We start from the raw sequence: 14,038 nt of genomic DNA, 5'->3' as shown, positions 1-14,038 counted from the left end.
TATGCAGAAATTTCGCTTGCTTCTTCTTCGGGCTGGCCAAATACTGCGACGGTGGAAGGCGTCTCTATTTTAGTAGGCAGGATTCCGTTCCTTCCTACGATCACGAAAGGCTGGCTTGCTTTACTGTAAATGCGAAGTAGGCACCGCTGTTTTCGTATTTCGCTTTGTCTTGAACGGAAATTCATTATGCAAATTTGTCGATTCTGTTGCCGCTGTTATTTCAGGAAGAGGAGAATAAATGGTCGTTTTGGAAGACGGAGATAAGCAATTTTTAAAATTCTACTCCCTTTTACGACATCTAGCGACACAGGGGTGCCGACTATACGCGGACGGCTGAGAGACTTTCTGGAAACGATGAACAGAGATAGAGAAACAGAGACTAAACATTAGACAATTGGGTGATCTCTGTTATGCCTTGGTGGCGGCGCACGACGACGCCATTTCATCGACGCTTCAACAGCGCGTGCAAGAAAGCATACAAAATACTGGCTCTATTTTCCAGGGGGAAGCTAATACTTCGAATACTTTCTAGAAGCATGCAAAGCTCTTCCTTAAAGAGGAGATCAAGTGTGTCTTTACCCTTCACCATTTCTCTACAGAAGGCATATATTTGCTCTTTTTAGAGACTGCCGAGTGGATGCAGTGTGCATGACAATGATTTTTATCTAACTATGTTCACAGAAATGTCAGGTCGCCTTGCTTAAAAAACAGCAGGGTCGAAGGCTGCCATTTGTTTAGGGGGATTAAGCACTGACCCATAAAAACAGCTTCTCGCCGAATGCTTCCATTTACTATGCTTCGCTCCATACGTTTCCCTATTTCCGATCCCCCCGTCCGCAGCCGAGCCCGTGGTGGCGGTGCTGAACGACACGGAGCTGTTCGCGTACGGTGCCAACGTCACCTTGGTGTGCATGGTGAAAGGCAGCGACCACCTGCTCGTCTCGTGGCAGTGGCGCGAATGTGTGGAGCCCCGCAGCTGCAACGAGCATAGCCCAAGCGGCGTCTTCGAGACCCTCTGGGCGCACGGATACCACAAGAACGGCCCCGGCGACGGCACTCCGCTGGTGCACAGCGCCCGGGGAATGCGACACGAAAACTTGACGCTGCGACTGCGGGCCCAACAGTCGGGGCTCTGCCGATGCGTGGGAAGCAACTGGCTGGGAAAAGATATGAGCGTCGCCAAATTCTACGTCACCGGTGAGAGCATGTTTCGTGTTGATGGGTGTTATTCTTCCTGCAGCCATACCGTAACACAGCGAAGCTTCCTGGCGAACAAACATTCGTCTCTAATTGCGAGTGAGGAAAATCAGAAAACAATGGTGAATTCATTATGACCATCGCTGAAAAATACTTCATTCCTGTTTCCAGAACAAATTACTGTCATCGAATGGGAGCAAACAGCCTGCCACGACTACTGCATTCTTTAGAAGCCGGAATCGCCATATCAACCTTAATACTATCACAGCGCATCTGTCTTGTAAAAGCAATCATTGGAATGATCGCAAAACATGTAACCATGTAGTTTTGTTTTTCTTTTGCAAAAGTGTTCTTTTCCACCCATCTGCCAATATGTAAAAGAGGCCAAGGACCACTCAAACTGCCAACAAGCAGCTTTTACATTGCCCTCTTCCATTTCCTTCTATATGGACACAAATAAAAATCGTCATCATCATCAGCAGCAGCAGTCTGAATACATCCACTGCACGGCAAAATCCTCTCCTATGTCTCTCCAATTATCCCTGTCCTCTGCGAGCTGCTGCTACCCTATACCCGCAGACTTCTTAATCTCACCCGCCCACATAACTTTTTGCCTCCGCCGGCTACGCTTCCCTTCCCTTGGAATGCAGTCTTTTACACTTAGGAACCATTGGTTATCTTGCCTTATATTGTCACGTACTGGTGACGGCAGTCGAAGGAGCGATAAAGACGAACAAAAGTTCTAAAAGAAAAATGTTTATTGGGCTGACTTCAGCCCACAATGGATTGGTGGTTGTGGTAGACTTTAATAAATATTGAGCCATATCTTGAACTACTCTCGGGTTGGCTCTTGGTCGCGTGAAGTGGCCGGCAGTCGGTGACGCCCGGCAACTTCCGAAGCCCAGCCCATCAGCTGCTTTTGGACAGCTGGGTCGGAGTTGGACACCGCGACCTCCTATCGCTCGAGGTCAGTGAGTTGCCACTCTGATGGCGGCTGGAACTCAGAGCATATGTTTAGTACGTGATGGAAATCAGCTTTTGGGGCTCCGCATAGGAGAGAACGGACCTGGGTCCATTAGTGCTAAAAGGGCGGGGGAGAGAAAAGTTCGAGATTGTAGCTGGCGCCGCGTCTCCTGCTTTAATTTAGTCAGTGATTTGTGAGGCGGAGGATAGTGGAGTCGTTGCTCTCTGTAGTGGAGTGAAATTTCGTGCTATGTGATCATTCAGTCAAGGGCACTCCCTGGCTCGTCGGCTTGCCCTGCTCGGTTGACGTACGCTCGAGCGGTGTCATGGGCGGCTTCGTTGCCTGGATGGCCCGCATGCGCGGGGCCCATACGAGTTGAATGGGCCTAGTGGGGGGCTGAGAGGAGTTGAGAATTTTATGGGCGATGGCATGCGTCCGTCCTTTTGCAAAGTTCCTGATCGCGGTTTTTGAGTCACTAAATACGAGTGTGGCAGTGGTGGAGGAGATCACACGGGCAATTGCAGCTTCTTCGGCTTCTAGCGAGGTGTGCGTTAAAACCGATGCAGCTGCTAGAGGTGAAAAATTGTGGCCGATTGCGGAAATGGCAAAGGCCGGCTGAGTGGTGTATGCCGCGGCATCTACGTAGACAGCCTCCGTGTGTTGGTTATAACGTTTGTGTAGTGCCTGGGCTCTTGCTGCGCGTCGAGCTTGGTGGTGGACTGGGTGCATGTTTTTTGAGAGTGGATGTACTGTTAGAAGCTTTTGGGTGGCCCCGGAGGTGGGGTATGTAGGCCGAAGAGTGTTGGTTGAGTCAAGACCTAGGTTCTTAATGATGCTACGGCCTGAAGTGGTGGAGGAGAGACGTTCAAGTTGTGCCGTCCGGTAAGATTCTGTAAGCTCGGCTAGTGTGTTATGTGTGCCCATGAGTAAGAGCCGCAAGTTGGAGGTGTGTCGAGGGAGGTTGAGTGCGGTCTTGTATGCCTGGCGAATCAGGGCGTTGATTTTCTCTTCTCCTGCTCTCGTGAGGAAGAGATAGAGGAGACAGTATACTATGCGGCTCAAGACGAATGCTTGAACTTGGCGACGGAGGTCATGTTCTCTCATGCCCCTGTGTCTGTTGGCAATTCGTCGTATGAGCCGCATGGTCTGATGGGCGGTGTTTGTGAGTTTGGTTATCGTGGCGGTGTTCTTGTCGTTGCTCTGCAGTCGGATGCCTAGGATTCCCTTTTCCACTTCTGGGATGGGGGTGCCGTCCAATGTGAGTTTTATTGCAGGCAGGGGCCTAGGTCCGCCCTACATCTCGGTGGTCGAAGAATGAGCAACTCGGATTTGGTAGGGGAGCAGGCCAGGCCGACGGTTGCAGCATGCGCTGCCACCAGGTCGGCACCGGCCTGCAATGTTTCTTCTATGGGTCCGGAATCTCCTTTGGTTATCCGCAGGGTAATGTCGTCAGCAAAGAAGGAGTGCAGGAGATTAGGTACTGCGTTTCATGCCTTGATCATGGGAATGAGTGTTATATTGAAGAGCAGCGGCGAGATGACTGACCCTTGCGGGGTGCCTCTGATGCCGAGTGCGAAGGCTGGGGAGGAGAGAGACCCGAAGCAGATTTCTGCTGTGCGGTGTCTTAAAGAAGCTGAAATGTATTTGAAGGTGCGCGGGCCGGTTCCTAGTGCCGAGAGCGCTTCTAGGATTGCGGAGTGGTTGACATTGTCAAAGGCTTTGCTTAGGTCCAAATCTAGTATTCCTCGCGTGCGTTTTGAATTTCGGGGGTGGAGAACCTCTTCAGTAATCTGAAGCATAACGTCCTGTGTGGAACTGCGGAAGCCAATCATCGTGTGGGGGGGTGGGTCGTGATCGCCAATATTGTCACGTAGTGGTGACGGCAGTCGAAGCAGCAATGAAGACGGACAAAAGAGGTCTTCTAAAAGAAAACTGTTTATTGGGCTTACTTGCACCCAAAATGGACTGAATCACTTGGCGGCGGCGAAGCGACAAGCGTGCTCGGAGGTCGTCGAACAGAATGCCCTCCGCTGTCGGCCGTGCTCAATTTAAAGCTGATAGCCAACTTTCGAGATAAAGCGTGCAAAGTTACTAGGACATTCTGGAACAACGTAGAATCAGCTCTGTCTGGCTGCGATCAATCGAGAAAAATCTCGTCGCGTCTTGAGACGCAAAGAAAGCGATAAAGCGGTGTGGCAGCAGATTTAAAAAACGAACAAACACAGTAAATATTCGCGGCATTACTCCCCTCTGAAAGAAGCATCGACCCGATGCATTAAAACAAATAATACGACTAGTAAGAGAAAAAAAAACGGATCTTGCGAAAATAGAGCATGGAAATGCAGCGGCCTTTAGCGCGAATAATACGGCTTCAGACTAACTACATGGACAAATTCTGGTCGTACGCGGCATCGCTTGGATGCGGTCATTACTTCAGGGATGGCTTCATAATCCAGTTCACCTAGCTGACGAAGAACCTCGTACGGGCCGAAATAACGGCGCGAAAGCTTTTCACCTATTCCATTTAGGCGAATGGGCGTCCACATCCAGACTTGGTCTCCTGGCTTGCATTCCGCGTTGCGTCTTCGTAGGTTGTAGCGTGTGGCGTCGGATCGCTGCAGATCTTTCATCCGTAATCGGGCAAGCCTTCAAGCTTCTTCTGCGCGGTGAAAGTAGGCGGCAATGTCGACGTTCTCTTCTTCTGTAACGTTGGGCAGCATGGCGTCTAGCGTAGTCGTGGCCTCCCTGCCATGGACGAGCCTAAAAGGCGTCATCTGGGTGGTCTCCTGCACTGTGGTGTTGTAGGCGAAGACGACGTAAGGAAGGATGACATCCCAGGATTTGTGTTCGGCATCGGCATACATGGCGAGCATATCGGTGATGGTTTTGTTCAGGTGCTCGGTCAGTCCGTTGGTCTGCGGATGGTATGCAGTTGTCCTCCGGTGGCTCGTTTGGCTGTAACGCAAGACGGTTTGCGTCAGTTCCACCGTGAATGCTGTTCATCTGTCCGTGATGAGCACATCGGGGGCGCCGTGTCGGATAAGAATGCAATCCACGAAAAATTTGGCGACTTCTACCGCTTTTCCGTTCGGTAGAGCTTTCGCCTCGGCGTAGCGGGTCAGGTAGTCGGTCGATATGATGATCCACTTATTTCCAAATGTTGACGTTGGAAAAGGGCCAAGCAAGTCCATGCCGATCTGCTGAAAGGACATTGAGGGAGGTTCAATGGGGTTCAGAAATCCTGGTGGTCGTGTGGGAGGGGTCTTTAGTCGCTGACAATCTCGGCAGATTTTCACATAGTGTGCGACATCGGCAGACAGTGGGGTCCAATAATACTTGTCTTGAATGCGGCGGAGGGTGCGAGTAATCCCGAGATGTCAAGCTGTCGGCTCGTCCTGTGAAGCCTGCAGAACTTCTTCGCGGTACAACAAGCAGGTACAACAAGCAGGTACAACAAGGAGGTAGGCTCTTTTGCTCGCTGCAAAGTTCTTCACAAGGCCCTCAGTCTGCAATCAGAAGGAAGACAGTCCTCGCTTGAATGAAGCGGGGGGTGAAGAAACCTTCCCTTCCAGGTACTCGATGAGGCGTTTTAGGTCGGGGTCCGAGCTTTGCTGCTGAGCAAAAGAGCAGCGGCTGATATGTCCCAGGAAGGCGTCCTCATCGTCGTCCGGCGGCGGTGTATCTACAGGGGCTCGTGAGAGGCAATCGGCGTCAGAGTGCTTGCGTGCGCACTTGTAAACGACGGTGACGTCAAACTCCTGGAGACGCAGACTCCATCGAGCGAGTCGGCCAGAGGGTCCTTCAAATTGGCAAGCCAGCACAGCGCGTGGTGGTCGCTGGCCACCTTGAACGGTCGTCCGTACAGGTAGGGGCGGAATTTCGGCGTAGCCCAGATGATGGCAAGGCACTCCTTCTCAGTTGTCGAATAGTTAGCCTCCGCCTTGGAATGGGAACGGCTAGCGTATGCGATTACTTTTTCCAGCCTGTCGCTTTTTTGAACGAGGACGGCGCCTAGGCCCGCGCTGCTTTCGTCGGTATGAACTTCAGTATCGGCGTTTTAGTCAAAGTGCGCGAGGATCGCTAGAGACTGCAAACGACGCTGAAGTTCCGTGAACGTTTCTGCTTGCGGCGCTTCCCATTTAAACGGCACGTCTGCCTTCGTGAGTTCGATCAGGGGCTCGGCGATGCGCGAAAATGTTTTCACAAATTGTCGGTAATATGCGCACAGTCCGAGAAATCTGCGCACTACTTTCTTACCGGCCAGTGGTGGAAACTGTTCAATAGCAGCTGTTTTCTGCGGGTCTGGGCGGACTTCCTCTTTGCTAACGATGTGGCCTAGAAACAGCAGCTCTTCATAGGCAAAGTGGCATTTCTCAGCTTTCAAGGTTAGGCCAGGCGACTTGATGGCGTCCAGTACTGTTCGAAGTCTTTTGAGGTGCTATTCAAAGTTCGAGGCGAACACAACGACGTCATCTAAATATACCAGACAAATTTGCCACTTCAGGCCTGCCAGCACCGTATCCATTACTCGCGGAAACGTCGCTGGTGCGGAACAGAGACCAAATGGCATCACCTTGAACTCAAACAGCCCATCCGCAGTGATGAATGCTGTCTTCTGGCGATCTCTTTCGTCAACCTCAATTTGCCAGTAGCCGCTCTTGAGGTCCATCGATGAGAAATATTTGGCGTTGCAGAGGCGGTCCAGTGTGCCGTCGATGCGGGGGAGGGGATAGACGTCCTTCTTTGTTATGTTGTTCAAGCGGCGGTAATTCACACTGAACAGAAGTGCGCCGTCTTTCTCACAAGAACAACCGGTGCCGCCCGTTTGCTGTTTGAAGGCTGCATGACGTCTTCGCGAAGCATTTCTTCGACTTGATCCCGGATGGCTTTTCGCTATCGCGGTGGCACACGGTAGGGGCTTTGACGGAGTGGTCGGACGTGTTGGTCCGTTATAATGCGACGCTTGGCAACTGGCGTTTGTCGCTCCTTCGGCGATGTCGAAAAACACACACTGTAGCTTTGAAGCAGTTTGCGGATCTGGTCTTTTCTGTTCCGGTGCAGGGCTGGGTTGATGTCGAAAGTGGGCGAGTTCTCTTGCTCATGCGAATTTTCCGCGGAGGGGTCGGAGAGGGCGAAGGAGTCCCGTACGTCGGATATTTCGGCGAAGATAGGAATCGCCGGTCCTCTATTAATGTGCCGGTATTCTTCGCCGAAGTTAGTCAGCAGTACCTCGGCCTGGCCATTGTGGAAATGTGCGATGCCTTTTGCGATGCTGATTCCTCGGTCTAGAAGCAATTGCATGTTGCCCTCGATGATGGCTTTAGCGTTAATGGTCTTCGTGGCGCCTACGGTTACGATAACGCTTGAACGGGGTGGGACGTTCACTTCTTCCTCCAGGACACTCAGACCAACGTGATTTTCCCAAGTTTTCATCGAAGCGATGGCATCATCCGTCGAAAGCGTGATCACCTCTGATCGCAGGCCAATGATCGCCTGATGCTCATTAAGGAAATCCATACCCAAGATCACTTCGCGGGAGCATTGCGGTAGCACAACAAAGGTCGCAGGATAGGTATGTCCTTTGACAGTCACTCGCGCTGTGCATCGTCCTGACGGCGTAATGAGGTGGCCCCTTGCGGAGCGAATTTGTGGGCCGCCCCAAGCCGTTGTGACTTTTCTCAGCTGCGCAGCGAATGTTCCATTCACCACCGAGTGATCGGCTCCTATGTCGACTAGAGCGGTAACTTTCCGGCCGTCGATAGTCACTTCTAAGTCGGAGGTCCTGGCTCTTGCATTGCATGTCGCTCTCGGCGTCGGGTCACGGCTTCGCCGGGTATGCGAGTCGCTGGTGTGGCGTGTGGTCGAAGCTTTTCTGGGTGGCGTCGTTGTTTTGAAGGCACTTTGCGTCGTGGTCGGGGTTGTCATTGTGTGCGGCGTCGGTGCAGCGAGAGTAGGTTCTTCATGCGGCGTCGCGGGTGCAGCGTCTTCATGGGGCCTGGTCGGTGGAGGATCTTCGGTGTTTCGCTCGTGAGCAACCTCACCTCCAGAGGTTGCTGCCTTTAGTTTCCCCTACGGGGGCTGGGAGACCTTCCCCGTACCGCGGCTGCGTAGCTGCGGCGTGGCGACGCAAAGCGCGAGGTTGACAGCGATGGTGAGGGCAAAAAGCGGTTCTGCGTGTACTCCTTTCGACGCAGGTACTCGTCGATTTCCTGCAGACGTTGACCGAAGCGTGGTCGTGGGGAGTTAACGGCAAAGCCTCGAAGACTGATACGTCGGTACGGGCAGTGACGAAGAATATAGCCGGCCTCACCGCAATGGAAGCACAACGGCCGGTTGTCGGAAGTCCTCCAGGCGTCGCATTTCCTGGGGCTTGAGCGTCGGTCATAGGCTGGGTGGGAGGGGGCTGGGAGGCGGCGTTGTGGAACAAGTGTCTCATCTCGGGGAGTACGTAGGGGTTGTCGTTGGGGCTGAGCAGTCCTTACTGCAGCGGCGTAGGTTATGGCCTGGAGTTCTGTGGCCGTCGGGTTGAGAAGTGCCTGTTGCACTTCTTCGCGTACCACATCCGTCAGAGTCGCTGCTTGTGGCTGTGGGGAGAATGGCAGTAATCGGCGTAGCTCCTCTCGGACGATTTCGCGGATAACTTCCCGCAAGCTGCCGCTGGTGGTGGCCGTCGTGTCCGAACGGATTGCACAGGCAGAGGAAGGGCGATTGTACTGCCGAGCTCGGACGTCTAGGGTCTTCTCAATCGTGCAGGCTTCTTGCATTAATTCCTCGACTGTTTTTGGCGGCTGGCGGACGAGACTGCCAAAGAGTTGTTCTTTTGCGCCGCGCATTAAAAACTGTACTTTCTTTTCCTCGGTGATCTCGGGGTCAGCGCGGCGAAATAGGCGCTTCATCACCTCGACGTAACCGCGGACGGGCTCATTCGGAAGCTGGATCCTGGACTCGAGGAGTTGTTCGGCTTTTTCTTTCCTCACGACACCGGTGAATACCTTCAATAGTTCTCTCTTGTATAGCTCCCATGTCGTAACGGACGAATCGAGGTTTTCGTACCACGTGCGTGCGGTGCCATTCAATGAGAAGAATACGTGTCCAATTTTTGCCGCATCATCCCACTTGTTGAATGACGCCAATCGCTCAAATTGGTCCAACCATTCTTCAGGGTCTTCGCCTAGGGATCCATTGAAAGTTGGCGGCTCCCGCGGCTGCTGCAGTATGATCAGTGTCGACATCTTTGGCGAGGTTGCGGTGCTCGTATCAGCGTCTTTTCGCTGTCTGGTGCGGTCCGGCAGTTTCCGAAACTCAGGCTCCTCTCCCTGAATACGTCGGCTGGCTCGCTGAGCTGCTGGCTCGTCCTCGGGTGCGAAGCGCTGAGGGCTGGCTTCACGACTTGAAGGCGGCGTCCAGAACATGGAAGGCACACAGCACCTCCACCAGATGTCACGTAGTATTGACGGCAGTCGAAGCAGCGATGAAGACGGACAAAAGGGGTCTTCTAAAAGAAAACTGTTTATTGGGCTGACTTGCACCCAAAATGGACTGAATCACTCGGCGGCGGTGAGGCGACAAGCGTGCTTGGCGGGCGTCGAACAGAATGCCCGCCGCTGTCGGCCGTCCTCAATTTAAAGCTGAAAGCGAACTTTCGAGATAAAGCGTGAAAAGTTACTAGAACATTATGGAACAACGTAGAATCAGCTTTGGCTGGCTGCGATCAATCGAGATAAATCTAGTCGCGTCTTGCGTCGCAAACAAAGCGATAAAGTGGTGTGGCGGCAGATTTGAAAAACGAACAAACACTGCAAATATTCGCGGCAATATGGTTCTGTAGGCGTTGCAGGACCACATGTTCAAACATTTTGCCTAGACAGGATGTGAGGGAGATTGGGCGTAGGTTATTTTATCTAGAGGTTTGCCTTGTTTCGGAATAAAGGTTATGCGGGCGTGCGTCCATTGGGCTGGTAGCCCCCCATCTTGCGAGCCCCTTTTAAATAGGTCTGTTATAGCCTCTATGGAGCGCTCGTCAAGATTCCTAAGCATCTTGTTGTTCATTTTGTCTGCCCGCGGGACCGAAGTGGTGCGTAGTTTCTGCATGGCGGCTTTAACTTCCCATGTAGAAATGTTCTCATATAGTGTAGGATTGAGGCCGCCGCTGTAAGTAGGGAGCGCGGTAGGTGGAGTTGTGATAAGATATTGTGCTTTAAGAGCGGTTAACAAGACGTCATACTGTAGAGGGAGCATGTGCAGAATGCGGTTGGCGTTTTTCCTTTGCATTGTTTTCGTGCCTCCTGGTTCGAGCAAACAACGAAGAAATGCCCACGTGTCTTTGAGTTCGAGGTTGCCGCTTATACGATCGCACAACTTTCCTCATTGCTGGTGTGTCAATTGGCTTGCTTGAGCTTCGATCTTCTTTACTAGCGCGGCTATGCGCCGCTTAAGTGGCCTATTGTGTTTGTCAGCGAGCCACCTTTTTTGAAGGCTGGCATGCGCTTCTCAAATTTGTATTAAGCGACTATCTGCCGTCTCTGCATTTGAGCTGTCAGGGATTGTGGATGCGGCCCCAGCCACGTCCTTTGTGAGAGTTTGTGTCCAGGTGTCCAGGTCTGTGATGGTGTCTGGGACGTCTCGTCGGATTTGACGGAACTTATCCCAGTGCACCACCTCCAGGCGTCGTCTTCTAACCTGGGCTAAGTTTGTGAGGTTGAGATCGGCGTTGAGTATATAGTGATCACTACCGATCGAGTGAGTGCTGCTTGTTTCTCCAATGACTGTTGGGGAGGTGTTTTTAGAGGGTTAGGTCCGGGCTGGTGTTGTGCTGAATACTTGTTCCGATCCTTGCGGGTTGGTCTATTTCGTTGAGCAGAGATAAGCCTTGTTCTGGATGAAAGTCGAAACCGAGGCGCCTTTACGACAGTTTTTACGGTAGCTCCAGCTGGTTTGGTTGGCGTTAAAGTCGCCAAATATCAGAATGGAATGGTCTGCACTGATCATGAGTGCCTTGCGCATTGCTGCAATGAGAGGTGCCGGAGGGCATTTTGGCGGGCTATATATGTTTAGTATGAAGAGGCTGCTGCCCTTGCGTGTGCGGGGCAAGAGTTGTACTAGGAGGATGGCTATGTCATTAAGCTCTAAAGTGTGCTCAATTGCGGTAAAGTTACGGTGCACCAGTGTCGCTACTCGCGTTCGTGGTAGCACGCTGATTTACTCATGAACTGTGTAGGTTCGAAGCTTGACATTACAGAGAGTTTCATGCGATGCTATAACGGTAGGTATCTCGTCTGCTGAGAGGTTTTAGAGGTAAAGTTGTAGGTTGTCGTGCTTCGCTCGGAAGCCCCTGCAATTCCACTGCCACACTCGAATGCAGCTATGTTGTGCATCCGTGTTGGGGGGCGGCTGACGGGTCTATGAGATTTGGGCCGTTTGGCTGGGTGATGAATTGTCCTTGTATGTGGGGCTGGATTTGAGCCATAGTCTTCATGTGCGCCTTGATGTCTCTCGAGTGCAATCATCCGGCCTGCAATGTTTGCAATCCATGCTGCAGTATCAGTGCGAAGGGCGTTCATGTTTTGTTCGAGGCTTTGAATTATCGAGGTTAGCTGAGTGAGCGCAGCTGTGGCTACTGAGTTGTGGGGGTCATTTTCAGCTTGCGCCTTGCGCTTAACTGGGGGGTTGCGAGTAGGTGACGCAGCACGTGAGTAGGAGGTGGAGGCAGGGGAAGGACTGAGTTGCTTAGGGGTGATAGTTTGTACTGCGTTGGGGGGTACCGAATTCTTTGTAGGCTGTTCTCGCCTGAGAAGTAGCTGTAATTTCTAAACCCTCCTGCCGGAGTTGTGCTCTGAGTTCTTGATTCTCTTTAGCGAGCGAGAGAGGTCCCGGCTTCCAGCTCATCTGTGTGTCCATGGGCTGAGCTTTTGGTCCCGGTAGTGGCGAGAAGGAAGCCGACCGGCTCCTGCGCTGGCTTTTTCGTGAGACGGACGTGGAACCGGTTCTGGAGTTGGTCCGAAGACGGCTGCGTGATGATCGGGACTGCTGAGTCGTGCTCTTGGTGGATGAAGACACGGCGGGATTGTCTGTGGTGGTTGTAGCATTGGTGTTGGATTTCGGGTTGCACGCTCGGTTGAACTGGACTTTGCATTTTTTGGACCCCGTGAAATGGGAGCCACCGCACAAGATACATTTGGAGTCGCACGTGGGAGTTGAAGTTGCCGGATGGGTGCCGCCGCATCTGTGACATCTGTTGCTGACAGCTTGCGGGCAGACGTCCGACCAGAGGCCTGGTCTCCAGCAGTTAAAACAGGCCTCTACCTTGGCTTTGAAGGGGTGGCAGTTACAGACGGCTCCGTAGAAGTTTAGCTGCTTGGGAACCTCCTTGGCTTTGACGAAGATGATCAGGATTGATTTAGTGTGGCCCAAAGGGCGCGCGTCTGCTATTGTGTAGGATCGGCTAGGGTTTAGTGCGACGAGGTCGTTGAATATCTCTTCTTGGGTTTGGCTGTAGATTGCATTGTAGAGAATTCCACGTACGGCATCGTCGGGCGCGGCGATGTAAGCCTTTACCGGGAATTGCTTGTCGTTGAGTTGGAGCGTCTGCAGCTGCACGTAGTTTTTGGTACGCACCTCGGCAGGTGTGCTGATTGTGAATAAGTTATTGTGTGGGTTAACTCTGAGTCGGTCGTGCTGCAGGGCGTCATGGTAGTTGAGCGTCACAGCCGCGCACACAATAGGCAGTAGCGCGCCACCGTTACATTGTCTAAGGTCCAATCCGCCACCAGGTCGGAAAATTACTTTCGGATTCGTAGCCGGGAGTTTTGGTAGTGGAGCATGACGTTTAAGTTTTGGAGAAATAGTTTTGCCTTGATTGGGCGACGCCGACATGGCCGGGTCGGCGGGTGGGTGACCTTGGGAGGCCTGCTTCAGAGCCGGACTCGAAGTGGCTAGGGTAGGGAAGACCACATTGCGGGCTTGGATTGCTCTCGACCAACACGGGTCGTTAGCGAAGTCTTCGGGGTTGATTTCTTCGCCTTCTACGCCGTAGACCATCATTGCTTAGGTCAATACGTAGGCGAGGTGAGTCTAGACGCACCGGTGGCCGTAGGCCTAACCAGCGGCCGCAGCGGTGGGGGCCCTTGTTGTGCTAGGCCCAGCGCGAGGCCTAGAGCTCCGCGCCAGGCTCGGAGCGGCAGTCTTTTTCGGACAAAAATGGTCGGAATCGCACGGAAAATGGTGGGAACGGGTGCCGAACACCTTCACTGACCGATTATGGGTGGTATCAGTCTATTTCACCGCCGTCCCGTCCCGAGGGAAAATCCACGGAGCCGAGGTGAGGTGCATCCGCTCTCTCCGCCGGCCACCTGGCGGTCCCCACAATGGATTGAATCACTCGGCGGCGGCGAACGACAAGCGTGTACGGCGGTCGTCGAACAGAATGCGCTGCCGCTCTCGGCCGTGCTCAATTTAAAGCTGATAACGAAATTTCGAGATGAAGTGTGCAAAGTTACTGGAACATTCTGGAACAACGTAGAATCAGCTCTGCCTTGCTGCGATCAATCGAGATAAATCTGGTCGCGTCTTGCATCGCAAACACAGCGATAAAGCGGTGTTGCGGTGGGTTTTAAGAATGAACAAACACTGCAAAGATTCGCGGCATTACTCCCCTCTCAATGAAGCATTGACCCGATGCATTAAAACAAATATTGTGACTAGCAACAAATAAACGGATCGTGCGAAAATAAACACAGAGTGTGGAAACGCAGCGCCCTTTAGAGCACATAATAGAGTTTCATACGGACGGAAATGGACAATTTCTGGTTGTAGGCGGCGTCGCTGGGATGCAGTCATTGCGTCCGGAATGACTACATAATCCAGTTCACCAAGGCGACG

The 14,038-nt window shown here is 52.5% G+C and overlaps 1 protein-coding gene across 1 annotated transcript in view; it reads left to right on the top strand.

Moving 5' to 3' along the window:
* The window catches only part of LOC144104924 (vascular endothelial growth factor receptor 1-like), an 81,118-nt gene that overhangs the window by 38,525 nt on the left and 28,555 nt on the right, over positions 1-14,038 (top strand). The window contains exon 7 of the mRNA XM_077638154.1: positions 841-1,197. Coding sequence (XP_077494280.1) covers positions 841-1,197 — 357 coding nt within the window. The remainder of the gene's footprint in view (positions 1-840; positions 1,198-14,038) is intronic.

Source organism: Amblyomma americanum, chromosome 9, assembly GCF_052857255.1.
Source record: "Amblyomma americanum isolate KBUSLIRL-KWMA chromosome 9, ASM5285725v1, whole genome shotgun sequence".
Classification (NCBI taxonomy): Eukaryota; Metazoa; Arthropoda; class Arachnida; order Ixodida; family Ixodidae; genus Amblyomma; species Amblyomma americanum.
Note: the sequence above shows the minus strand (reverse complement) of the source record. Positions and strands in the feature narration are given on the sequence as shown.